We start from the raw sequence: 25143 nt of genomic DNA, 5'->3' as shown, positions 1-25143 counted from the left end.
GCGAGACTGACAGACACGTTCCCGGCGGGCTGAGAGCCCCGACGCGGCAGCCGGGAGGGCGCCCGGAAGCCGGACGGGGCCGCGAGCCAGGGCTGCGCGCTCGCTGCTGACCTCGAGCGCCCCCTCCCGGCGGCCTCCGGACCCCGCGCGCTCGCTCCCCGCGCGCCTCCGGACGCGGCCCACAGTGCCCCGCGGCGCGCACGCGCAGGCGGCCGTTCCCCTAGCGGCGCTGCGCGGCGGCGGAGCCGGCAGCCGGCAGCCTCTGGCCGCCCTGGACCGGCAGCAGCCTGGTCCCCAGCAGCGGGGCGAGGATGGCTCTGAAGCGGATCAAGAAGGTAAGGAGCCCTTGGGTCCGCGGGCTCCTTGCGAGTCCCCAGCGTCCCCTCGCCCGCGGGTCGTTGGCCCGAGCGGACGCGGTCGGAGGGGCACCGAGCGCCGCGACACCTGCCCGGAGGGAGACGAACCGCCGCCGGAACGGCGCGCGCGGGCCGGGCCGGTAGCGCCGTTGGTGCGAGCGGCCCGGACGCCTGGATTGCGGTTGGACCCGCCCCGGGCACGTACAGCACCAACCGGTAGCGCACAAACCAGCGGGCGACAAGTCCACGTTTCCTTCCCTCCTCTCTTTCTCCATCAATAAACTTAATTTTAAAGTTTAAGGTGGGGCACGGCGCGTGGGGCTGAACGAACGAGGCCGGCCCGCACCTGCGGCCGCGCCACCGCCAGCGCCCGTTAGGGACGCGGGAGCGTGCGGACTGGTTTTTCTGAAGCCACATTGTTCTTCCTTTGAATCCCAGTGAGCAGTTGGCGCTCCTCGGTGCTGGTGGACTCCCTCCATCAAGACGCGCGGTCTTGCCCTGGCTGGTTTGCTCAGTGGATAGAGCCTCGGCCTGCGGACTGGGGTCCCGGGTTCGATTCCGGTCAAGGGCACATGCCCGCCCCCCAGTAGGGGGCCTGCAGGAGGCAGCCAATCAGTGATTCTCTCTCATCATTGATGTTTCAATCTCTCTCCCTCTCCCTTCCTGAAATCAACATATTAAAGAAAAGAAAAAAAGACAAGACTCGCGGTCTTTCAAGAAACATTAGGTCCCAGTAACCGTTTCCCACGCCCCGAGAGAAGGGCCGCGTTCTGGGGGAACCGGGAGCCCGGCCTGCGCTCGGCCCTTCCCTGGTCTCTCCACGGTTGTCCTGACAGCCGCCCTCGCTCCGTGGCCGTGGTGGTGGTGGTGGTGCTGGGGCTGCCGAGCGTCCGCTGGGCAGGAGGACCTGTTTGGGAGGCTTCGGTGGCCCCACTGCATCGCCAAGGTGCCTTCCGCCCTGGACTGTGGCCTTAGTTGTTGCCCAGGTTCATTTCTGCTTTGTCACTTACTGTGAGCTTACCGAGGGCAGCTCATGTAGGCGCTGTGGGAAGCTGCGAGGCGTTGACCACCGATGCTCGGGGATGAAATGTGGCCGGATGTGTAGTGCTTGCTGGCCACTGTGGTGCGAACACGGCTGCGCGGCCAGTATTTGAGGGGAGGAGGAGGAGGCACAGGTGGCGTGAGAGCCAGAGCGGGGAGTGGGGGGAACTAGAATGGTCAGCATGCCCCAGACATCGGGGGTCAGGCGGGTCTTGGTGCCTGGGCTCATTTTCAGGCTTGTTCAGGTAGGAGTGTTGCCAACCAGGTGTGAGCTTTGCGCATGTGCTGCAGACCCGGGGAGTTCCCCTGCCACCTGCTGGACCTTGGTCTGTGCCTTCTTCCTGGGCTGTAGAGCCTCCCTGGAAACTCTGAGGTTGGCCCAGATCTGGAACCTGGGAGGATGGAGACGATGCAGACAGATGCAAGGACATGCAAACTCTTGTAGAGCCACTGTCCAAAAGCTTGGGCTTTGATGCCATGCTGTGCCAGGAACGCAAGGGGGTTGTGACTCCAGCTGCCGTGTAACTCCCGTGTCTCTGCAGGTGCACAGGCGGCTGCATCAGTCACCGTGGCCTCACTCTCTCACCCAGAGCCCTGAGCCTTGCCGCACTCATGGTGGGTCAGGTGGGAGGGGAGCAAGATGGAAGTGCAGGAGCCCTGTCCTTCCTCTGGGCTGAAGGCTTCCATGCGTTAACTCTGGAGCTCAGGGCCAAAACCCTGTCTTCACCTGCGTGTGAGCAAGGGTAGGCTTGAGGGTGAGGTACGCACACACAGAACTCCTTGCCCTGCCCTCTCAGCTCGGTGATCTAGGGTAAGCAGCTTAACCTCTTCACATGTCAGTTTCCCAACTTACAAAATGGAAATTCTGACACACACTTGACAGGTGTCTTCACAACCACAAGCAGACCTTCCGGTCTCTTGTTTCCATTGCCAGGCCAATTGCTCCCCCGGGAGGATGCACTTCTGGCCAAGGGGTGTGGGTGCAGAGCAGCCTCCGGCACACAGCTCTGAGCCGCTCCTTGTGTTCTAGGAATTGAGTGACCTGCAGAGGGATCCTCCTGCCCAGTGGTCCGCAAGACCTGTGGGAGATGACTGTGAGTATTCTCTTCCAGCTCCAGGTCACAGGGGCCTTGCCATCAAGACCCCGAAATTTATTAACCCAGCTGTTTCCTAAGAAAACGCGTTTTCCCTCATTTGCTCGTCAACTGCTTTTTCATTAGACGCATTGAGTTCATAGCCTGGCTGATGAGGATGGTGCCTGATGTCACCACCCCTCCACCGGGGCACCTGCAAGCACATTGGCTTCTGTAAAGTGCCTCTGACCAATGGAAACGTGTGAAGTGGTCATGAAAGCGGTGGTGCTGCTGCACGTGGGGCACCTGGCCTCTGCCAAGGGTGGGGGTGGGCAGGAGGGCCTGTGCTTTCCCCCACTCTGGTCCTCCCTGGGGAGCAGCAGCCAGCCCTCGGCTCCTCTACAGCTGACCGGCAGAGGCCCAGCTGCCCAGCTCATGGGCCCCCAAGTACATGTTCTGCTCCCACCTCACCTCCACTCTCACTCATCATGACCATGAGATGGTGTCAGAGAGGGGGTGTCCTGCACAGACACCAAAGAACTGAAAACAGGGACTCCCAACAGAACTCGAAGGTACTCAGTCACCGAAGGCCCAAGTGCCCAGCGACAGGTGAGGGGTAAGTAGAGTGTGGTGTGTCCACACAGCAGCATGTGGTTAGCCATGGAGAGAAAAGGAGTTTTGACTTGTGCTGTAAGACGGATGAGCCCTGAGAGCATGCACGGTCACACAAGCCTCACACAAAAGGGCTACCGTGTGGTCCCGGTTGGGGAAATACCTAGAGTGGGCAAGTGCCTGGGACCAAACGTGGAGGGAGCTCATGGAAGTGGAGAGAGGCAGGAACGGTACAGGATTTCTGTTTGGATTCATGAAAGATGTCAGAATGGGCAATGGTGGTGGCTGGGCAACACTGATACACTTAGTACCGCTGAACTCACTTCAAGTGGCTAAGATGACATTTTACATGATTTTTTTATTGTGTGAAAATGCACATAACGTTTACCATCTTAACCACCTTTAAGTACACAGTTTAGTGGTGTCAAATACATCCACACCGCTAGGCAGCCACCAGCCACTGTCACTATCCATCCTGGTAACTCTGTCTTAGCACCAATGTGTTACACATGTTACTGCAATAAAAAAGAAAGCGTAACTTCACCAAGCTGGCAGGAAAGAGGCGGTGGGGTCACATGCACGTGCTCTGGGCTGCAGCACTGAGAGTGGATGTGCGAAGGCGCCTGTGACAGTCTGGTGAACAGGGCGGCTGTGGTGCCGCTGTTTCCTGGTCCTGCTTGGCACCTGCCCCGTGCTGTCTCTCCAAGCATCCAGGTCTCCGTAGCATAGTTTCCCATGTTACCTGTCACAACAATGCCACACGAGGGTGGCTGGTAAGATGGAGCTGGTCCTGACTCAGCCCAGCTCCCTGGTGGCATGCTCACCTTCACGGCAGACCCGTGCCGGAGGCAGCGTCGTTGCTGGAGGGCGTCCTAGTCCCCCTCCCTGCTCAGCACCTCCCGACTGAGGCGTATACAACCTTGGACACACCTACGCTTTTGGGCTATTCCATGCCGCCCTGTGGGCAAGCAGCCCCTTTCCAGCAGTCCCTGCAGTTTCCTTCCTCTTCCTCTATTTTGGGGCCTTCTCTCCTCACCGGGCCCCAAGCCCTGTGCAGCCCCCTCCGCCCTCAAAGGTCCCAGAAGGAACCACTTTCACTCTCTACTTCTCCCCATGGGCTCCCAGTCCCTCGTGTTACTTATCAAAAACACTTAATAAGGAATTTCATTCTACAGTATTAGGAAAGGTATATCCACCTGCCAACCACAGCTAGTAATTAGCACGAGTTGGCATAAAACCAGTCAAAAGCAAAAGAAGTGACACTTTGGTCGGCTCAGGCAGCCTTGTTACAGGTCACGTGTGCTCTTTGTACCGGTTCCTTGAAGTATTGAAAAGGTCCTGGGTGGCCGTGGCTGCTTTGACACCTCTAGGGTCTGGAAAACCTCCCTTTAGTCCCTGCACCTGCCCCTCCTTTGCCTTGATGATTTCCTGTTCTGCTTTCAAGGGAGAGGTGGGGAGGGCGGGGGGGGGGGGGGGGGCTATTAAACAGATGGCAGGAACCCAACACGTCTGAAACTTTGGGTTAATTCCCACCACCCTGGAGCCATAAGACAGAATTCCCTAGAGCAGTGGTTCTCAACCTCGGCTGCACATCAGAATCACCTGGGAGTCTTTGTAAAATCCTGATTTCTGGGCCCCATCCTCCGGAAATTCTGTTTCTGTGTTACTCATGTTTTGGCCTCATCCCATAACAAAGAAACAGAATTTCCGGAGGATGAGGCCCAGACATCAGGATTTTAAAAAGATTCCCGGGTGATTCTAATGTGCAGCCACGGCTGAGAACCACAGGTCTAGAGAGTGACACATCCCTCCAGTGGTCTCAGTAGCCCACTTGGTGATCCGGATGTTCCACAAAGATGAGTCACTGCCCTGGGAGCTTGGAGGTGAGTCATTGCCCCCCACCCCACCCCCCGCCCCCAGGCCAGCCTTGCCAAGTGCTCTGGAGCTTCTCTGGGACTGAGATGCCGAGAGAGCACAGGCATGATGTCACTGAATCCCAGAGCGTGGGCAATGCCCAGGGCGATGTGGGACAGACACCATGGAGGGGGTCCCAGAGAGGTTCCAGGGCCAAGGGCATGGCTCCTGAGAGACCCTTGGCAGAGGGCTTCAGAACGACCCAGGGAAGGAGGGAGCGGAAGCAATTTATAAAAAGGAAGATGGAAAATGGCTGAAGCCTTAATTCTGTGCAAAGAGGAGAGGGAACCGTTGGTGTAAAGAATTTAGTTCTGTCGAAGATCTGCCTTTGTCCGCAGCCTTGGGAGGTGATCTCTGCGATTTCCTGCCTGTTGGACAGTCTCTGCCTACCTGAGGCTTTGACCCACCAACAGTGTGACTTAGGGTGGGGCTGGCCACATCCGAGAGACTGGACCCTCAAATCAGCCATGTGGGAGTCCATTTATCAGTCTTGGTCACTGATGAGCCTCCCTGGTGATAACCACTAACTGTGAGCCAGATCTCCTCGGAGTCTGGGGGCCCCTGGGTGGAATAGACATTTCGGGGGGGGGGGGGTCTCTGACATCCTCCTGTTTGTCTTGCAGGGTTCTGCTGGCAGGCCACCATCACCGGCCCGGTAGGTAGTTGCTGCTGAGCGCCACCCCTGCGCGTCCTCCCTTGCCGCATGCTTCTGTGCGCACTAACTGCCTGTCTCATCCTCCAGAATGACAGTCCTTACCAAGGAGGCATTTTCTTCCTGAACATCCACTTTCCCACAGATTATCCATTCAAACCCCCGAAGGTGAGGACGGCTCAGAGTGTGATGAAGGGGCCCTTCTAGTCAGTGGTGCAGCAAGCTGCACCGTCACAGCCCAAACTTGAAACCCTGGAGCCATCGGGGACGGTGCTCTGCCTGATTGTAGCTGCACCTGGCCCTTCCTTGCAGTCCCTCTCACTCTCGGCCAGGAGTCCTCAGCCCTGTCCCAGGGACACTGGACACTGTCCGGGGATGTTCGGGCTGTGAAAGCAGGACGGGCGGAAGGGGGATTGCTACTGGTTTGTGGAGGGGGAGCCCAGGAATGTTGCTCATAACCTGTGGCAGCGGTTCTCAACCTGTGGGTCGCAACCCCTTTGGGGGTCGAACGACCCTTTCACGGGGTCGCCTAAAGACATCCTGCAGATCAGATATTTACATTACGATTCATAACAGTAGCACAATTACAGTTATGAAGTAGCAACGAAAATAATTTTATGGTTGGGGGTCGCCACAACATAAGGAACTGTATTAAAGGGACACGGCATTAGGAAGGTTGAGAACCACTGCCCTATGGGCTCAGGACCTGAGTGTCAGTGGGCCTGGCAGTCACCTCCCTGCACACACACCATCCCAGCCATGGGGCCTCAGAGGGAGGACAGCACCACCAACCGGAGGGAGAAGGCGGGAGGGTCCTGCTCCACACCCTGGCCCAGCAGGGCTGCCCATTACTCACCAGGTGCCAACGGCCTAGGGCAGAGCCCAACACAGAGGAGCCCTGCCTCTTACGGAATAGTCCTGTCTGGTGGCCAGCGCCAAGAAGCACAGAGTGGCAGGGAGGGTGGCAGCAGGCTCATTTTGAGCAGGTCAGGGGCCTCAGGGTCGGGAGGAGGCCAGAGGAGCCCAAGGAGTTGTGCAGTGGGGTGGAGGCGACAGCAGCGGGCACATGGGGCTGGGGAGAAGAAGTGCATTTTGATTGCTCACGGTGGAGCCAAGAGGACAGGCACAGGTCAAGGGCGGTCATAGCAATGTATGTGGGTCCACATTTTAGATTATTTTTCTGACTGCACAACTGGTAGATTGATTATTTTAAAATTAGAACCTTGGTGCCATGGAACTGAAGGGTTCCAGGCTTGATTCTGGTCAAGGGCACATACCTTGGTTGCAGGCTTGATCCCCAGCCCTGGTCAGGGCGTGTGCGGGAGGCAACCAGACGATCTTTCGCACATCAATGTCTGCCTGTCTGTCTCTCTCCCTCCCCTCCCTCTCTAAAAATCAATAAAAACATATCTTCCGGTGAGGATGAAAAGAACCGGTGCCTAAGCCCATTACTTAGGACACTTCCAGTGCGGCTGCCGCCCTTGTCGCTCCTGAGAGCCCACTCACTGCTTTGGGGGAAGTGGGTCAGGCCCCATGTGCAGAATGAATGGGTCAGGGGACTTCCCTCGGCTGTCCCACCCGAGTCTTGTCAGGGTTCAGGGTAGGGGCCCAGCTCACCTAGGCCCGTGGAGCCAGCAGCGGCCTCTTCTGCCTCCCTCGGTCCCTTTTCCAGAGACGCTGTCTAGAGCGCCCCTGTTGCCTATCTCACTTGAGGTCTCTTGTCTCTGCAGGTGGCTTTCACGACCAAAATTTACCACCCCAACATCCACAGCAACGGCAGCATCTGTCTGGACGTCCTGCAGTCCCACTGGTCTCCATCACTGACAGTGTCTGAAGGTAGCCTCACAGGGCCTGGCCCGGGCTTGTGGCTCTCACAGCAGCCCTTCTACCCCCGCATCCCTGGCTGGAGACTGAGGCTCAGAGACAGCAGGCAGCTTCCCACAGCTCCTGGGGGAGGAATTGGGAGACGCTGTTCCCACCCCAACCAAGTCCACAGGGTTCGGTTGCCTATATGGGATTATAGAGACCAGTCTAAAGGGGGCTTCAGAAATGCAGCTATTCCTTCTGAACCTGAATGTAAACGATGTGAGTGTCTTGTCAGTGGAGTGGGTGGGATGGTAAAAAAAATCAGCCAGAGAGAAACAGGGTCCCAGAGCCCAAGAAATAAGCAGAGGGGAGTGTGAGGCAAAGCAGGCAGCAGAGCCTGACAGGCAGCTGAGGGGAGGGGGTGGGAGGCACGGGCAGCTGGCGGGCCAGGTTTTCACAGGCTGCACGGTGAATACAGAGGGAAAGCTGCCCCCGCCCCCCATTCCAGAGTGTTCCGAGTTCCACATCCTGACGAGGAAACAGGCCCCTGGGAGTACACACCAAAGGGGTGGCAGCTGCGGCCTCCCTCGAGCAGCTGTGTCTGGGCCAGCTCGGTTCAGCTGATCGATGAGCAAAGCAAATCCTTTCATGACTTTTGGGGGGTCGAGCAGAATAATTCAGACAGAAGAGAGCTTGAGTTGGGGGGCTCACCAGATCCAGGCAACCAGGCAGCCTCCAGGCTGACCCAGCTCTTCTTCTCTTCCCAGTGCTCCTGTCCATCTGCTCCCTGCTCTGCGAGCCCAACCCCGACGACCCTCTGGTACCAGAGATAGCTCACACCTACAAGGCCAACCGAGAGAAGTACGCGTCCTCTTCGGGCTCCTTCGAGCCCCAGTGGTACCCACCCTGACCTGGTGCCTCCTGGCGGACCAGGTTCCCTCAGACATCCTCCTGCCCTGCCCAGGCCGTGCGGGGCTGCAGGGGTGACCCTCTCATGAACATCCCCTTTGGCTCTGAGAAAAGGGAGGAGATAAAAGCAGTTCACCCTCCTTGGTCGTTCATCAGCTGCTGCCACAAAACCCTAAACTCTGGTTGCCCAGCCTGCCCTTAAGGTCAGCAGAGTCATGGTCAGCCAAGAATGGGCTCAGAAGAATCTGACAAGAAAATACTGGATTACATTCTAAACTTGATAGCATAGGAGTGTCTTCTCAGATAGGCCACCGTAAGGCGGAGGCCTCCTGATTGAGGCTCAGCAGTCAGCAGTGTGTTACTGACACACCCTCATGGCCAGCCCTATTTTATTTTATTTTTTTGTAGATTCCACATATAACTGAGATTATATGGTATTTGTCTTTCTCTGACTTAATTCACTTAGTGTAATACCCTCCAGGTCCACCCATGTTGTCACAAATGGCAAGATTTCATTATTTTCTATGGGTGAGTAATATTTCCTTATATACGTACCACACCTTCTTTATCCAGTCATCTCTTGATGGATACTTAGGTTGCTTCCATATCTTGCTATTATAACTAATGCTGCCATGAACATAGGGATGCATATCTCCTTTTGAATTGGTATTTTAAATACTAATACCCAGCAGTGGAATTGCTGGATCGTATGGCAGCTCTGTTTATAGCTTTGAGGAACCTCCATGCCCTTCCATAGTGGCTGCACCAATCTGCAGTCCCACCAACAATGCGTGAGGGTTCCCTTTTCTCCACATCCTCGCCAATCCTTGGTTTTTGTTGATTTTTATTGGTAGCCATTCTGACAGGTGTGAGACAAAATTTTATTGTGGTTTTACTTTGCATTTCCCTGGTGATTAGTGATATTGAGCACCTTTTCATGTCTATTGGCCATCTGTATGTCCTCTTTGGAGAGATGTCTATTCAAGAACTCTGCCCATTTCTTATTTAGGTTGTTTGGTGTTGGTGTTAAGTTGTATGAGTTCCTTGTTTGAATGCAGCATTAGCAGATATCTTCTCTCATTCGGTAGGCTGCCTTTTTGTTTTGTTGATGGTTTCCTTCACTGATGTAGGCCCATTTGTTTTCTTCTCGGAGTTTTATAGTTTTGGTAGAACATTTTAGTCTTTATTTTGATTTTATTTTTGTATATTGCATAAGAAAGTGATCTAGTTTCATTTTTTTGCATATCTGTCCATTTTTGCCAAAACCACTTCTTGAAGAGACAGTTTTTACTCCATTGTAGATCCTTGCCTCCTCAGCTCTGTTTAAACACTGATGACCAGACCCAGAGTCGTTGAACTCCACCCATTAGGCCAGCACAATCACATGAACTGTGGCCTGAGGGTGTCTTTGATGGAGAAGCAGATAGGGGAAAGGACTGGGCCCTCACCTCCCCATGGGAAAACCTCTGGCATTGACAGTCTGCTGAGAAAGGGCCTTCCTGGTGGGGCCCTGGCATCAGGAGCCTGGCCTGTGAGCAGTGCATGGTGTGGTGGTAGGAGGGTGGGGTAATTGCTGGCTCTTTTAAAGAACATCTCCAGAGAGTCTTTAGTTTATCAGTTCTCTTGTCTGAAGAGATTAGAATGGAATGTGATTTCTCCAACTTACATTAATCTTGAAAGCTTTATAGAGATCATTATTTCCCTCATTGAGTTTTCCAGGATGGCAAAGACATTTTTAATTGACTACATTACGAACTGTGTTTATTTAACACTTATGAGATACTTTAGATCTACCCAAAGTGGTTTTTTCCTTGCCCTCTAGCTACAAACCTGTCTTACAGTCCCACGGCACGAGATCTCATTACACTAATGAGAATAAACACACATGCCGCATGCTTACATGGCCCTCCATGGGCACCAGGCCTGCTGCATGGCAGGCACCACTCCCTCTCTGGTGGCCAGGCTCCAACGCCTGCATCCTGGAGTCTGACTGGGCAGCCCCTTTCCTGACCCTCCTTGTCGGTGCTGTGAGACAGGAGAGAGGAAGAGAGATGGTCGATGCATTGCCACATCTTCCACAAGAGGCAGTTATGGAGCATCAGGACTCCCCACGGGAGGGGTTCACAGGCACTAGGACATATCCTCGTGCCACCCTCCTTTGTTCCCCTCACTCCTTAGTCCTCGATGTTTGCCATCCCTGCATCAGTTCTGTTCTCCCCTCGACATTGAATGAAGTGACCATTTTGAATAAGCACATCAGCCCCTCTGCTTTTTTCTTCCAGGTACAACAAACTGGCGCGAGAGTGGACACAGAAATATGCTATGTGAGTGCCTTGGAGGTTGCACAGGGGACACTGCTCAAGAGAAGCTGAGCCCCTGGCTGAGCCTCCCATAGGGCGTCAACTTTTCCACAAGTGATTGATGGTCCCACCCTCTCCAGCCGCGTGGCTCTGACACCATCCCATCCTGATGCCAAAGCAGTAGTCACCGTTAGATCTGCAGCCTCCTCGCTACGCTGGAATCAGTCCCTCCACCCGACTCACTGCTGGACTCGGGGACAGTTTGCTGTCACCTCCCCTACCCTGCCTCACTCATGGTGGCATCACTGGCTGTGGCACCACACGGCCTGGCCCTCACCTTCTGGGACTAAGTGCCAACCTGGGCGTCCAGGGCAGGGCTGGCAGGCTTTCCTCACATCCTGTCTGCCATAAGCCATATCCCAGGAGGCTCCAGGGAATTGGGAACTGTCCCTCACACCAAGAAGCAGCAAACGGTGTCGGGATAGAAAGCATGGAACACCCAGGCGATGACTGTCTTTTCAGAAGCAAGACCTGGAGAGAGTGGGGTTTTGCCTTTCTGTGGGAAGAGGTTTTTCACCACCTCCCTCCCTCCCTCCACGGAGCTTACACTAAGTCCAGTGTGTGCCACCCACAGACCAGAGCACAGGGACAGGGAGAGACTTTTAAATGTAAATAAAATGTAATTCATGCATACCCCTAAATGATAACTGATATTTGAGTCTACTTTTTTTTTTCCAGGCAAAACATAAAATATGGAAACTTGTAACAGGTTCTTTGGGACCTTGAATTAGAACAGCCTGTTGAGTGGCTGGCCTCCTCATGGTTTTCTGGGGCGACACATTTTAAGGGCTGTCCTTAGAGTTCAGAGCTTTGAGATTAGATAAGCTAGAAGGGCAGGCGGGGTGTTCTAATTAAACCTCCTGAGAGAGGAAATTTGAAGGGTTTCAAACCTCTACAGTCAAATCTGACCTGGTCTTTCCTAAGTGGTCAGCCATGGAAGTAACTTGGGTGACTAGGAGCAGGGGCTGAAGCATGAAATTCCGCCCCCAAATGGCCAGGCGGGGCCTGTGCAGGCTGGGATTGAGAAAGGTGAGCACAGGAGGTGAGCCTGCTCCAGGAGTCCCCAGTTGTCACACAGCTTTACTGCCAAGGTGCCCTGGGCAGCAGTCTGAGCCATGCGCATTTCCTTTAGGGGGGTCCCCATTCAGCACCCTGATACCATAGGCTACTTTGGGGGTACTATGGGCCTGTTCCCCACCTGTCACCTTGGTGAGGTTGCCTTTTTAATTTTTGTCTCTTTGCCACCCCTTTGGTCTTTGCTTAAACAAAATGTTAAATCTTCATAGACAGGAAAATGACATTATCATGACCCCTGGGAAGGCTATGAGACAGTGGTCACAGTGCACCTTAGCCAAGCGTCACAAAGCACAGGAAGGTGGGGCAGGTTCACGTTTCAGACAAGTCAGAGGATCAGAGGGGAAATCCCAGCCCGACCTGGTGTTGAGACTGGGTCACTTTGGAGTGTAATAGGACTCCCAGGAGCTGATGAACTCCCCTTGCCTGCTGTCTCTGTTGGAGACATGGTGGAGGAAGTGAAATCAGCCCTTTGGGATCCCAGTGCAAACTGCTGTTCACCCTCGGCCAGCCTGAGTTATGTTGTGCCTGCCAGACCTGGCGTGATCCTGGCAAGTCCCCTGGAGTGTCTCCCCCCAGGAAACTCACCCGCCTGTCATGCCTGAAGAATGGGTTTCTCAGGTCAAAAATCTTACTTCAAGGATGCCCTGTGCTGTGGAGCTCCCGTGTGACCCACGTGTGCAGACATCCCGTTTCCAAGGTGTGACGCAGGTGGACAACTGGACAGCAGGTCCAAAAAAGCAACCAATGTGGCTTTTTTCTCTGTGGAACAGAGACATCAGGGAGATACATGACCTTAAGCAATCGATCCACCGTGAACAAGTGACTATTGACTATGGCCAGAAGCGCCTGGGTTTGGGGGATAGCGCTGAGATCGTGATCCTTTGTCAGGCTCCAGGAACTCCAAGAATATGGCAAAGGGTCACAATCTCCTGCCCAGGGATAAAGTGCTAGATGCAAACGTCCCCAGCCTCACAGCTCAGAGCTGAAACTGAGTCCACACCACTCACTGCAGATGCTTAGGGGGGGCAGGTTTCTGACTGTGAAGTTCAGGAGATAGTTTTCTTAAGTGCCAGACTAGTGCCTGCAGAACTCCTGGCCTGAGGTCGGTCTGGTACCCAAAGGGAGGCAAGGAAGCCTCAAGATCAGCATGCACCCCTGGTCCCTCCTGCCCCTGGCCCCTCCTTCCTGTGCCTCTTGTCACTGTAGCACACGCTTCCTCCCCAGCAGTGCTGAGCAAGGCTGGACCTGGATTAGATCTAGTCATGAATGCAGGACCTCCGAAAGTGGAGGGAAGGCAGTCAGCACCCCATGACGGCAGGAGTCCTGGCCTTGCCTCCCTACCGCCCAGGTTTCTCCCTGTTGACAGGTTTATTAATAATAAAATCATAAAACTATAAAGAATCTGCAAAACCTATCAGCCTAGATAGCAGCTTCTTAATTTTCCTTAAGCTGTCCCCTTCCTCTCGCTGCTGCTCCCAGACCTTCACTCCCCACCCTCTTCAGGACAGGGCTGCCACCCTTGTGTGGCCATTTCTGCATCAGCGTCAGGTGCCCAGCAGTGCAGGCCTTCATCCTGAAGCAGGAAGGACAGAGGGATTTGTTGACAATTTGGGGTTAAAATGTCAGCAAAGTTGTGAAACTTCGAAATCCCCGCTGCCTGTATGCTCCGTTCCTCCGTGCGGCTCTGCTGGTTCCTGGGAGCCCACACTTGACAGCAGGAAGCTGGGCTGAGGGTTCAGGCACGACCTGAGAAGCCAGAGACCCTCCAGGCAAGAGGGTAGGTGGCTGGAGAGCCCTCCTCCTGAGTGAAGGAGGGCCTTCACCCTCCTGAGAGCCATCTTGTCCTGGATGGTGGCTGCGCTCGAGGCCCTGCAGCCACTGCCCCCAAAGGCCTGTGGGCCAGACCCCGGCCAGGACTGCAGCCCGCCCACCTCCTGCCTCGGTTCAAACCCTCACAGGGACTCAATGAGGCTTTCCTCATCTCTCAAGCTGTCAAGTATTTGTTTCCTGGATTCCACTTACCACGCAGCATAAACAAGGTTTCTTTTTAGGGCAATGATTCCATTTCTCTAGCTCTGCAGTCATGAGGCCACGTGGGGGGGGAGCAGAGGGAATCCTGGGGTTTTAGGAAAACGACTTTCCTGGTCATTGGCATTTCTGTGGGTGAACGCTCTGAAAACAGCGTTTCTTTCTGACTGGGTGCTTCGGTCTGAATGCCTGCATCCCCCAAGTTCCTATGTTGGAATCCTCACCCCACCGCGACGCTGTTAGGACGTGGGGCCGCGCCCCCAGGAGAGTCGCGCGGCCCCGCCCACTTCCTGCTTGGGCGGGGCTTTCCGGCGGGATGGGCGGGGCTTCCGGCCGCGGGGGCGGGGCGGGCCCGGAAGCCGTGGCGCTGGGACGAGCCGGGCCATGGCCGCGAACCTGAGCCGGAACGGGCCGGCGCTGCAGGAGGCCTACGCGCGCGTGGTCGCCGAGAAGTCCCCGACCGACTGGTGGGCGCCGGGCCGGGGCGGGAGCCGGGGCGGAGCCACGCGGCCGCGGGCGGACGGGCGGGCGGGAGGACGGGCGGGTCGGGCGGGCTCACCTGTGCACCCACACCTGCGCCGCGCCCGGGAGGTGGTCCGGCGCCGTGCCCGCCGCGTGCGCCTGGGCCTCCCCACCCCTCGGCCTGGCTCTCCGGGCCGGACTCCGCGCTCGGCCGCGCTCGGGGGCTGCGCCGGCTTCTGCTTTGCTGCCGGGACCTCCCAGCCCCCTGAGAAAGCGGAAGCCACGCCCGGCTTCTTGCAAACGCTGAGTCCCCGGACGGGCCTCCGAGAGCGGCTGGCGGCCCGGCGGGACCGGAGCCCTGCCCGGAGGCGTCCAATAGAGAGGTCGGGGGTTGGGTCCCTGCTATGTGCACGTAGGTGTCAGCACCTCCCTTTCTCCAAGGAGACCCCTTCCTGTGCCGGAGCCCAGGGGAGCGGGCTGCCTGTCGGTGCTGCTGCCGTCCTCCCCACCCCCACCTCCACCTCCACCTCCGGTCACTTCCTCTGCGAGGCCTGACCTCCTGAGGTTGGGGCTTTATGGCCCCTGGAAGCCTGGTCCGAGTCTCTGGGGTGACTGGGCAGCCCCTTTGCTTACATGGTTTTCCCGGACTGGCGCTGAGCCGGTCCGGTTAGAAATGCCAGGCGTGGCGGACTAAGAGGCCCCTCTTCGGGGCAGGGCCCCGCTGGGTGCAGCTGCGCTGCTGGGACCGGTCTCCACTTGTCAAGTGCTGCTTTCTCCTCGCTGCTTCCCCTGGTGCCCAGCAAAGTGGCTTTCGCGCAGCCTGACTTTGCAGCCCTCGCCGGTCCTCCCGGTTAAGGGCGTTGCTCCTTTGCGTGCTCGGGTGCAGCCCTTTCTGACTTACCTAGAGGACTCCTGGGTGTCCTGTGGGCCTTCCAGGCCTCTCTTTATCCTGTTTTCTCAGCGACTGTCCCTGGTTGGAGGACGATGTAGTTCAGGGATCCCTCTTCAGGCCTCCCATGTTTCAGCCTTTCCTTGAGCTTCTTCCCAGAGCTGCCTGCAACCCCCCCCTCCCCGCCCCCCCCTCCTCTGAGGGTGCCAAGCTTCCTCTTTCCTCCTAACCCAGTGGTCGGCAGACTGCGGCTCGCGAGTCACATTTGGCTCTTTGGCCCCTTGTGTGTGGCCACGAAGTTTCAATCGCACTGTACGTGCGGACCTGCACGTGGTATTTTGTGGAAGAGCCACACTCAAGGGGCCGCAGTTTGCCGACCGCTGTCCTAACCAATCAGAGCCCATCCATCTCACCAGCCTCCTCCCCACCCCTGGGCTCCAGTGGCTGTGCCCTGGCCTCTGCCATCATTGTCAGCAGACACTGTGCGGCAAGTCCCCACTCTCTGAAATCGCTTCCCTGTTGTAGCCCTGCAGTGACTGCCGCTGCTCATTCAATAAAGCCCAGACTCCACACCTGGCTGACAGGCCCTGCCTGCCCAGCTGCTCACCGTCACTCCCGGGGCCCTTCCTCTTTTCTCTTCCTCAGACTTGCAGGCTGATCCGTCCTCAGAGCCCTTGCTGTGGCTGCCTCTTCTGCTGGGAGTGCCCCCCTTCCACATCATCCCAGGGCCCCCCCCCCCAAAGTTGTTCTCAGCTCCCCAGTGGCCTTTTTGCAGGGGCTTCCTCACTGCCTCGGCCCCTGGCTGCGGTCCCGTTTTCCCAACTTCTCCAGACCCATTTGGTCCTGTGTTGCCTTTCTCTTTTCCAGAAGCAGCATAGTGGGCCCTGTCTGTCCCTGGTGCAGGCCTGTGGTGTGTGGTCAGTGCTCAGAAGAAGGGTGGATGAGGGAGACAGGAAAGATGGTATCAGCGCGAGAAGAGGGGGTCTCCGGTGCGGCTCGCAGCGCTGGGTGATCCTGGGCCGGGCCCTGAGCCTGTGGGGACATCAGCTCTGCACCTGGCTCTTTTCTTGGTCCTCCCTGGCCATTCTTCCCTAGGTCACAGCCTGGGTCAGCTCCTGCACCCCTCCACCTGGCAGTGCTCGTGTTGCTGTGTGTCCCCCTCGGAGGCTTTCTTGTGGCTACACTCCCATCACCAGCAGGCAGCTGGTTCTCAGTGTGTTTGGAAGGAATGACTGGATTATAAGGTGTCCAGTGCCCCATGCTTCATGTGCCATGAACAGGCCAGGAACCCCTCTTTTCATGTTCATCAGAAAGAAGGGGGGACTTGAGGAAATGTGGGAATGAGCCTCTGAACTGGAACATCCAAGAATGGCGAAGGCTGGAGCCCAGGGTAGAAAGGCGAGAGGCCAGAGGATGGGGGCAGGCACGGAGCGTGGCTCTTGGGAGCTGCTGTGTCCCTTCTTGGAAGAGCCCGGCTGGGCCGCCATCGCTGTCCCTGCTGCAGGTCTGTGCTCCTGCCTTCTGTGGCCTTCAGGGGGAATAGCGTTCTCTCCTCCGTAGGGGAGAGGACGTGCTAGACCAGGTTTCCCCATCGACTCGCTGTCCGACAGCACGGCCTGGAGCTGGGCTCCTGCAGAGTTGGTGCTGGTGGCTGCACTACCGGAAAGCCACCTCTTCCAGAATGTTCTCTGGGAGGTCTACCACCTGCCAGGTCTCCTTTGTCCCTCTTTCTCTCCTTCCATATTCTCTCTCCTCTCCTGGGAAACTTTGTTCCTCCCTGTCAACCAGATCCCCTGGGCCTGGATCGAATTTCGTTTCCTCCGAATTTCTTGGATCTAGGCAGCTCTGCCCAGTGGTGTTAGCAAGGCCGTGGGGAGCCGAGCAAGAGCTGACTTGGTTCCCGTCAGACTGATTGCCATGGATCCTGGTCTGTCCGGCTGGCTCAGCAGGCCTGTGCTCTGGCAAGGAGCCTTCCATATGTATCCCTCATTTAGTAAAATTGACCTTATTTCCTAAACACCTCTGGGGCACATGTTTTTAAGCCCAAATCTCTTCCAGAGTTCTTATGAATAATTAGTCTTACAGGATGAAGAGTGGTGTGGGCTGGGTCACCTGTGCAGAGGGAAGACTCTGGTTGGTCTAGATCAGGATTTTAAAAAGATTCCCATGTGATTCTAATGTGCAGCCAAGGTTGAGAACCACTGGTCTAGATCTTGCCCCCACAGGAGCCTGTCCCCTGAGGACCAGGTGCCATGCTGAGTCATGACCTCTGTGGTTTCTGGTGTTGCACATTTTTTTGTCAGGGGAGTCACGACCCAGACAGACCTGCTGCACCAGCCTGCAGGCCCCAGAAGACGGCAGACGTGCCCAGGGGGCAGCACCCTCCCAGGGGCCTGGTGCCAATCCCTCCTTCCTGCTTCTCCTTTGTGCTTGGGGTTCAGGAATGTGCAGGTGTCTTTGTCTTTTCAAATTCACACACCTGGCAGCCAGGCGAGTATTTCACGCGTGCATGTGTAAAAAGTTGCCATAACTCCTTGGGCTCAGCCTTCCTCAGAGTGGATGTATGCTCTCGTCTTCGGTCCATCGCTCACACGCCCCTATGGTCAGGCAGGCCAGCATCGTTGCAGCTTCAGAGCTGAGAAGGCCACACTTCGGCAGGCACAGTGGGTCACGGTGGGGCCCGTGTTGGCCCACAGAGACGGCCATGCTGAGCTGTCAGGGATGACGGCAGACAGTGCCCTCGGTGCTGGCTACAGAGCCCCCCTGCTTTGTTTCAGGGCTCTGTTTACCTATGAAGGCAACAGCAATGACATCCGTGTGGCTGGCACTGGGGGTGAGTATGGCCAGGGGGATCCAGGGGCTCCCGGAGGGAGGGTGAGGGGGTGGAGGGAGAGTGGCTGTCAGGGCCCCAGCTCCAGTGGCATCTAAGCCCTCCCAGCAGCAGGAGGGCTTGGGCAGGCAGTGTTGAGGAGTTCTCTGGCCCCTGATCAGGCAGGATGGGGGTGTTTCGGGGGTTTCCAAGTAAAAGTAAGCCCTCCTCCATGTTCTTGGCCTGAGGTGCTAGGCAGGGCTGCCCTGTGTTGTAGCTGGGAGAGCTCACAGTGGCCTGGGCTGGAGGGGGAGGAGGAAGAGCAGACGCACTTTTCCCTCCCCCCCATCTGATGGTTGCCTGTCTGCAGGCACTCCCCCAGCAACAGTGCCCATGCTCAGCTGGGACGGGGTGACCTGGAAAATACTGTTGGCATGCGTGTCCGCGGGCAGTCTTATAAGGAGGTCTCCCCTGGCCAGAGTTGGTGGGGGTGGGGTGAGCTGCAGCCCCCAGGGGTGCCTGGCTTCGTGTGCTCGAGGCCAGCTCCCTGACCTGGGCCAGGCACAGCTTTGCCCCCAGTGGCTGGTTCTGAGGATTTGTTGGTAGAGAGCCCTCCCTCTCTCCAGCACCTTCCCCACGGCCCTCTTTCCAGAAAGACTGCCACTGCGGTGGCCTCATGCGCTGGGACGCCCGTGGTGCTGGGATGCCACGGGCGACAGTTGCAGGGTTTAGCAGTTGACCCCCTCTTCACAATTTGGGGAGGTGTGCAAGGCAGGTGAGAGCCACAAACCCTAGCACATGGTGGGCCTCGGTCTCGGGGTCCAGAGAGAACGTCTTGGGCAGCCCTTCCTGCCCCGTCACTTCCTGCGAGCATCTAAGAGCTGAGCCCTGAGGGTCGGTCCTGTCTGCTCCCAGCCCTCCAAGGTGGCCCTGTAGTCTGGGCAACCACATGGGCAGGGCCCTTTGTGGGGTCCAGGAAAGAAGGGAGGCACGGGGAGAGAGAAACATTGACATGAGAGAGACACATCGATGGGTTGCCTCCTGTACACACCCTGACCAGGGCTGGGGATCGAACCTGCTACACAGGTACATGCCCTTGACCAGGAATCAGATATGTGACCATTCAGTGCACAGGCTGACACTCCAACTGCTGAGCCACACCAACCAGGGCTCATTTCTATTTTACAAAATGGTGTTTACACTAGTGCGATAAAAGTCACCGGAGTTTCGTCAGCACGGTCCTGCATCCGCCGGCTCGCCCTTCAGGCCAGGATCTTACTCTGATGCAGGAGGCAGCTTGGGCTTCCTTTCCTGGTGGGTGGGGTGCTGGGTGGGCGGGGTGCCTGCTGCCTGTGACCCTCCTGTGACTGCTGCAGAGGGGGGCCTGGAGGAGGTGGTGGAGGAGCTCAACAGCGGGAAGGTGATGTACGCGTTCTGCAGGGTGAAGGACCCCAACTCTGGCCTGCCCAAGTTTGTCCTCATCAACTGGGTATGTGAAACCTGGGGCTCAGGTCCCGTCTAAGTGTGACCGGGAAGCTCTCTTTCCCTCCCGCCCTGAGTGATTGGAGCAGAGGAGAGTTCACAGCCGAGGGCTGGTTCACTGTGGCCCAGAGAGGGCCCCCGCTCCCTCCGAGCCCAGAAATACTCCTGCAGAATGAAGTACCAGCGACCACAGGACACCCTGTTCTCATCCCCTGGGAGCTGAGGGCTTGGAGAAAGGCCGGGGGGCTCTGGTAGTGCAGGGCGGGCTGGTGGGGACGAGGATTGTCCATGCCCCATATGGAAGCTGCCCCAGCAACCTGCCGATCCCTAGGAGGGCAGTGGCTTTAGGGCATGGGTAGGTCACGCTGGGTGTGTTGTGTTGCAGACGGGCGAGGGCGTGAACGATGTGCGGAAGGGGGTGTGCGCCAACCACGTCAGCACCATGGCCGGCTTCCTGAAGGTGAGGCTGTCCCTGCAGGGCCTGTTCCTCAGCCCGTGCGCGCGGCGGGAGCGCTGGGACCCACAGTCAGAGTGGAGGTGTGCCCCACGTCCTGCTCTGTCTGGGCCTCGGGGTGACGGAGGCTGCTCAGCGAGTGTGCAGAGGGGCCGGGGATGGCTTCAGGGGAGGCGGGGCCGAGGACTAGGAGCACCGTGCGGGCGGGAGCTGGTCCTGGCAGGCCTTGCTCCTGCCGGCCTCCTGAGTGCTGTGAACAGGACCCAGCCATGATGCTGGGGTTTGAGGAGGCAGGGGATTGCCGTGCCCACACATGTCCCCTCGATGCACTGGTTCCCATCCGTTTCTGCATGTCAGTCATAAATGGAACCTTGTGTGGTTTCAAAAGCATTTGTTTTTGAGGGTCAGGTGACTGCATTTCCTTGGTCACTAGCAAGGAGACCTGGGACTTCGATTTCCAGTTCTGCCAACACTTCCTCGGATGTGCCTCCATTTCTCCAGCTAGGAGCTGGAAGAGAGGGTCACTGGGTGTTTGGTGACAGGCAGAGGCCATAGCTGGCTCCTCCGCAGTCAGTGGCCCGTGTAGATGATGTGTGCTGGCTTCTACACGTCTGTCAGGGCTGGTGTCACTGATGAGAAAGAACCCTCTGTGGCCTGAGCCATCTGCTCAAGGCAGAGCCACAGGACACGCTTCAGACACTAGGGCCTCGCGCGCGATCAAGACAGGGTCCTAACCTGCAGGAAGGCATGTGGTCTTTCCCGGAACTGCAGCAACTGTTCTCACTGCAGGGCGCCCACGTGACCATCAATGCGAGGGCCGAGGAGGACGTGGAGCCTGAGTGTATCATGCAGAAGGTGGCCAGGGCCTCGGGTGCCAACTACACTTTCCACAGGGAGAGTAGCCGCTTCCAGGACATGGGCCCCCAGGCCCCAGTGGTGAGTGGAGCTGGGGCCGTGGGTGGGGGGCATTCCCAGCGACCAGACGGCTGCCTCGACCTCGGCACCTGATCCCTCGGGTTGTCTCCTGCCTGCCTGGTCTCCAGGCCACAGCACCAGTGTGTCCTGTGTGGTGGCTGCCATGGGGGAACAAGTGGCAGACGGGGCAGGCCCCTCCTAGCCGGGGCAGACGCCTGTGGGCCTGTGGCCTTGGTGCTGGGTGGAGAGCCGAGACCCCTGACAGTAAGCAGGGGTCCATAGGGATGTGGTGGGCGCTGCCATGGTGGTCAGCTGTCTGCAGCTGGGGGGCCATCCTCCTAGGAATGGCTCCTGGCTAGAGGTAAGCCCTAGACCTGCCCTGGTTTTACCCACAGGGCCTGGCGCAGCCAGAGACCCACCCTGCTGTGTGGGCTGCACCTCCCTGCTCAGCCGTGTCCAAGGCCTTCAGGCCAACCTGCTATCAGCCTCCTTCGGGCGCTGGGCTGGGGACACTGCGTCTGCCGGGTGCTGTCCTGACAGTCCCTGCCTGGGCCCTGCGCTCTGTCCCCGTCCCCGCAGGGCTCCGTGTACCAGAAGACCAATGCCGTGTCAGAGATCAAGAGGTTCGGCAAAGACAGCTTCTGGGCCAAAGCAGAGGTGAGTGCTGCCAGCGCAACAATGATTGCGGGCATTTGTGGAGCGTCCAGTGTGCGCCAGGCACGGAATAAGCACGTCACTCTCTCTCTGCCGGTTTTCTCATAACAGGCTCCTAGAATAACCCATGGGCACAGACAGTAGTGTGGTGAAGGCCTGGTGGGGGGCGTTGGGAGAGGAGGGGGACGTCTGTAATACTTTCAACAATAAAGATAAAATTAAACAAAAAACTGGTGCCATGTTCTCGTGCGTGCTAACCCCAGGGGTTAGCGGGTTAAGTGAGGAGGCTAGGGTTGCGCTGGGTTGGGCTGAGCACGCTCCCTGCAGGAGGAGGAGGAGCAGCGGCGGGCCCAGGAGAAGCGGCGGGCGGAGCAGGAGCGGCAGCAGCTGGAGCAGGAGCGCCGGGAGCGGGAGCTGCGGGAGGCCGCCCTCCGGGAGCAGCGCTACCAGGAGCAGGGCCAGGAGGCCAGGCAGAGGTGAGCCCCGGGGAGATGGGGCTGCCCGTGGTCAGCAGGCAGAGGCTCAGCGCTGCCCTCTGCCCTCCCAGCAGGAAATCTGAGCAGCAGGAAGTGGTTTCGAGGAGCAGAGAGGAACAGGTGAGGGGTGCTCACACCGGAGGGCCCGTCCCGCACTGGGTGGAGGCCACCCGCTGCGAGCTGCCCTGCAGGTGGGAACCTGGGATGTGTGGGCGCACCGCACCCGGTCCCGGGGAGGCTGTGAGCCCCAGCACTGCGGGAGGTGGGCAGGCTCAGGTTCCCGCTCACCCTGGGGCTGTGCGTGCCCCCAGGAGCCTGGTCAGCAGTCACCTCGGGAGATGTTCATGCAGAAGGAGAGAGCCGTGTCCACCGCACCCACCTCCAGCCCCCAGCCAGGTGAGAGCTCTCTGTGCCTGGCCCTGTCCTGAGCAGGGCCAGGTGAGGGACGTGTAGGGACGAGTGACCAGGAGCACTTGTGCGTGAGGACAGCATCTGCCCTGACCTCCTGCAGAGCCAGACCTGGAGGAGAGGATGGGACCTCCAGCCCCGGCCCCATAAGCCCTGGTAGAGATCACACTTGGCTGTCAGCTGGGTCCCAGGGGCCCACAGCAGTCACCTCTCTGGCCCCCAGAGGACACAGGCCTCGTCCTCCAGCCAGCTCTCCGCACTGCGCATGCCCCCAGGGGCTGCAGGGAGAGAGTCCCCATTCCGTCCCGGCGGGTGAGCAGGGTCCAGAGAGATCAGGGCTGTGTTCTCCCTGCCGCTGTGAGTCCTGTTCACTGTCGATTTGCAGGCAAACTGCGGAGCCCCTTCCTACAGAGGCAGCTCCCCCAGCCAGAGAGCCCCCTCGGTGGGGAGAGGGCTCACGCCGCCTCAAGGCCCAGCGCAGGCAAGGCTCTGGGCCATCCTGGGGGTTGGGGTGGGGGCAGACGGGGTGTCCTCTCCCTCCCCAGGGTCCGAGCCGGCTGCACTGCCCTTGCAGGTGTCTGTGAGGAGCCCGCGCCCAGTGTCCCCGAGTGCCTGGTGCAGGCGGAGGAGGAGGCCATGTACGAGGAGCCCCCAGAGCAGGAGACCCTCTACGAGGAGCCCCCCATGGTGGGTTCCCTGCACCTGGGTCAGGGCTGCGAGGACCTGGGCCCTGAGACAGCCTCCCCAGCCACACCTGGGAGGCTCACTGCCTTAAATTTGGAGCCGCTTGTGCGATGATAAGCTGGGTGGCAAGCACCGCTGTGTGGGAGGTTCTGGGTGGGGAGCACTGTGAGCTCCCTGAGGCCTGGCCTGGGGCACAGCCAAGGGAGCCAGGACCCAGACTTCTTTCCGGTCCGCACAGGGGGAGCAGCAGGACCCTGGCTCTGTGCATGTGGACCACTACCCCGGGCTGAGCGGGAAGGGACTCTGTGCCCGGGCCCTGTACGACTACCAGGCAGGTACTGTGCCAACCCATCCCCGGCCACAGGCTCCTCAGGGGGGCAGCCCCAGGGGTGTCAGAAGGCAGGAGGGCGAGAGAGGAGCAGGCCTCTATGTGGGTCCTAGGCAGCTCTTCATCCACAGCGTGACTCCCCTGTGCCCGCCTCGTCGTAGAGGCTGAAGGTGTGACTGAGAGGTGGCTCTGGGGGTGGCCTTGGTGCGGGAGGAAGTGCTGTCTGCAGCCTTTGGCTGGGACAGGCCCGGAGCCAGGCCCTAGGGGAAGGTGCGTAGGGAAAGGCCCCTGGCACAGTGTGGGGACGGGTGGGCGGGTGCCTGGGGCTCCCAGTGCAGCTTCGGGCTCCCCTCCTTTCAGCGGATGAGACCGAGATCTCCTTTGACCCCGAGAACCTCATCACGGGCATCGAGGTGATCGATGAAGGCTGGTGGCGCGGCTACGGGCCCGATGGCCACTTTGGCATGTTTCCTGCCAACTACGTGGAGCTCATTGAGTGAGGCTGCCTGTGGCCTCGTCCCCGCCCCACGTGGCCTTACTGCTGGAGGTGGTGGCGTGACACTGCACCCCATCCTCTTTCTGGCATGGGCCGCAAATGCAGCAATAACCCAGTGGTTCCCACACGCTTCCAGCAGCCCCCACAGCAGGGGCCTCTGCCTTTCCTGTTCCCTGCAGCTCTGAGGGGTGGTGGTTGGGGAGCCGAGTCGTGGACTTGGCAGCGCTGGCAGCAGCAGCTGGTCTGGGTCTTGCTCCGTGCTCCTGCTCCTCTGTCCCCTGCCTGGCTCTGGGCACTGGGGATGGGACAGCAAGGCCCCTGAGTACCTGGGCGCAGCGGTAAACACATCTGTGCTGTGTGCTCTTGCCTGCTGCCCCGTGGCGACACCTGCCGTCTCCCCCTGTCCCAGACTCCCCTGCCCCCACCTCTGTTCGTGGAGTCAGCATTGCCCACCCAGGCCCCAGCTCCGATGCCGTGACAGCCTGGCGGCCCCGGGTGAGACCCACCTTCCTGGTGTCTGGGAGTGCTGCAGCCACCTGGACGAGGCATAAAGATTAAGATGTGACTGAAGTCTCTCTCTCTCTCTCTCTCTCTCTCTCTCTCTCTCATCAAGAAAAAACAAAAAATAAAAAAGGTTAAGATGTGAGTGAAGTGAGCCTCCTGCACTTGTTCTCTGGGAGGGCTGAGGGCCTGCCCTGTCCCTTCCACAGGGCGTGTGCGTGTGCGTGTGTGTGTGCGCACGCGCGCATGCAGAGAGGCGCCTGGCACCCAGTGACACGGGGAGCGTCCACTTCCTGTGTGCCCTGGGTGGAGGCTGTACTGAGGAGGCCCCAGGTGGAAGCAGGTGGCCCGCCCTGTGTGGCCCTTGAGCAGGCCAGGCTGCAGGCAGGCCTCACTGATTTCTCTCCCACCCCAGCTCTGGAGGCCCCATGAGTCAGGTGTCCCCGGTTTTGAGGCCATCTGTGGGCGTGTCCCAGGCAGAGGGACTCGGGGACAGCAGAGGACAAGCATCTACAGGGAGCCGGCCAGGTCACTTAGACTCCCTAGAGCAGTGATGGCGAACCTACGACACGCGTGTCAGAGGTGACATGCGAGCTCATTTTTTTGGTTAATTTGTCTTTGTTAAATGGCATTTAAATCTATAAAATAAATATCAAAAATGTAAGTCTTTGTCTTACTATGGTTGCAAATACCAAAAAATTTCTATAGGTGACACGGCACCAGAGTTAAGTTAGGGTTTTTCAAAATGCTGACTCGC

At 58.2% G+C, this 25143-nt stretch overlaps 2 protein-coding genes across 8 annotated transcripts; both read left to right on the top strand.

Annotated features, from left to right (window-relative positions):
* The first annotated feature begins 187 nt into the window (after positions 1–187).
* Positions 188–11374, top strand: UBE2D4 (ubiquitin conjugating enzyme E2 D4 (putative)). Of its 5 annotated transcripts, none has more exons than XM_059656021.1 (7): positions 189–335; positions 2428–2491; positions 5620–5651; positions 5739–5816; positions 7379–7484; positions 8222–8315; positions 10646–11374. In XM_059656021.1, the coding sequence occupies exons 1-7, from the start codon at positions 312–314 to the stop codon at positions 10689–10691; spliced, it is 444 nt and encodes a 147-aa protein (XP_059512004.1). In that variant the 5' UTR covers positions 189–311; the 3' UTR covers positions 10692–11374. The 5 variants fall into 5 exon arrangements, with proteins under 5 accessions (XP_059512008.1, XP_059512006.1, XP_059512004.1 ...); XM_059656022.1 differs by lacking the exon at positions 189–335 and adding an exon at positions 1990–2012; XM_059656025.1 differs by lacking the exon at positions 5739–5816 and having other exon boundaries at positions 188–335.
* Positions 11375–14153: 2779 nt separating this feature from the next.
* On the top strand, positions 14154–24490 carry DBNL (drebrin like). Of its 3 annotated transcripts, none has more exons than XM_059656018.1 (13): positions 14154–14295; positions 17957–18012; positions 19365–19477; positions 19856–19930; positions 20714–20860; positions 21419–21496; positions 21821–21969; positions 22044–22089; positions 22281–22365; positions 22763–22858; positions 22952–23064; positions 23300–23396; positions 23750–24490. In XM_059656018.1, the coding sequence occupies exons 1-13, from the start codon at positions 14213–14215 to the stop codon at positions 23887–23889; spliced, it is 1278 nt and encodes a 425-aa protein (XP_059512001.1). In that variant the 5' UTR covers positions 14154–14212; the 3' UTR covers positions 23890–24490. The 3 variants fall into 3 exon arrangements, with proteins under 3 accessions (XP_059512001.1, XP_059512000.1, XP_059512002.1); XM_059656017.1 differs by having other exon boundaries at positions 22041–22089; XM_059656019.1 differs by lacking the exon at positions 22763–22858 and having other exon boundaries at positions 22041–22089.
* The last annotated feature ends 653 nt before the right edge of the window (positions 24491–25143 follow it).

Source organism: Myotis daubentonii, chromosome 10 (genome assembly GCF_963259705.1).
Source record: "Myotis daubentonii chromosome 10, mMyoDau2.1, whole genome shotgun sequence".
Taxonomy (NCBI): domain Eukaryota; kingdom Metazoa; phylum Chordata; class Mammalia; order Chiroptera; family Vespertilionidae; genus Myotis; species Myotis daubentonii.
The sequence above is the reverse complement of the archived record's forward strand: the minus strand, read 5'-3'. Positions and strand labels throughout refer to the sequence as shown.

What these genes read in the sequence shown, in the direction of transcription:
- DBNL (XM_059656017.1), top strand. Translation starts at nt 14,213, where the DNA reads ATGGCCGCGAACCTGAGCCGGAACGGGCCGGCGCTGCAGGAGGCCTAC. An exon ending in GCTTCTGGGCCAAAGCAGAG is followed by an intron (nt 21,497 to 21,820) that starts GTGAGTGCTGCC and finishes CGCTCCCTGCAG; the next exon opens with GAGGAGGAGGAGCAGCGGCG. An exon ending in CCTGTACGACTACCAGGCAG is followed by an intron (nt 23,397 to 23,749) that starts GTACTGTGCCAA and finishes CCCTCCTTTCAG; the next exon opens with CGGATGAGACCGAGATCTCC.
- UBE2D4 (XM_059656021.1), top strand. Translation starts at nt 312, where the DNA reads ATGGCTCTGAAGCGGATCAAGAAG. An exon ending in CTCTGAAGCGGATCAAGAAG is followed by an intron (nt 336 to 2,427) that starts GTAAGGAGCCCT and finishes CTTGTGTTCTAG; the next exon opens with GAATTGAGTGACCTGCAGAG. An exon ending in AGGCCACCATCACCGGCCCG is followed by an intron (nt 5,652 to 5,738) that starts GTAGGTAGTTGC and finishes CTCATCCTCCAG; the next exon opens with AATGACAGTCCTTACCAAGG.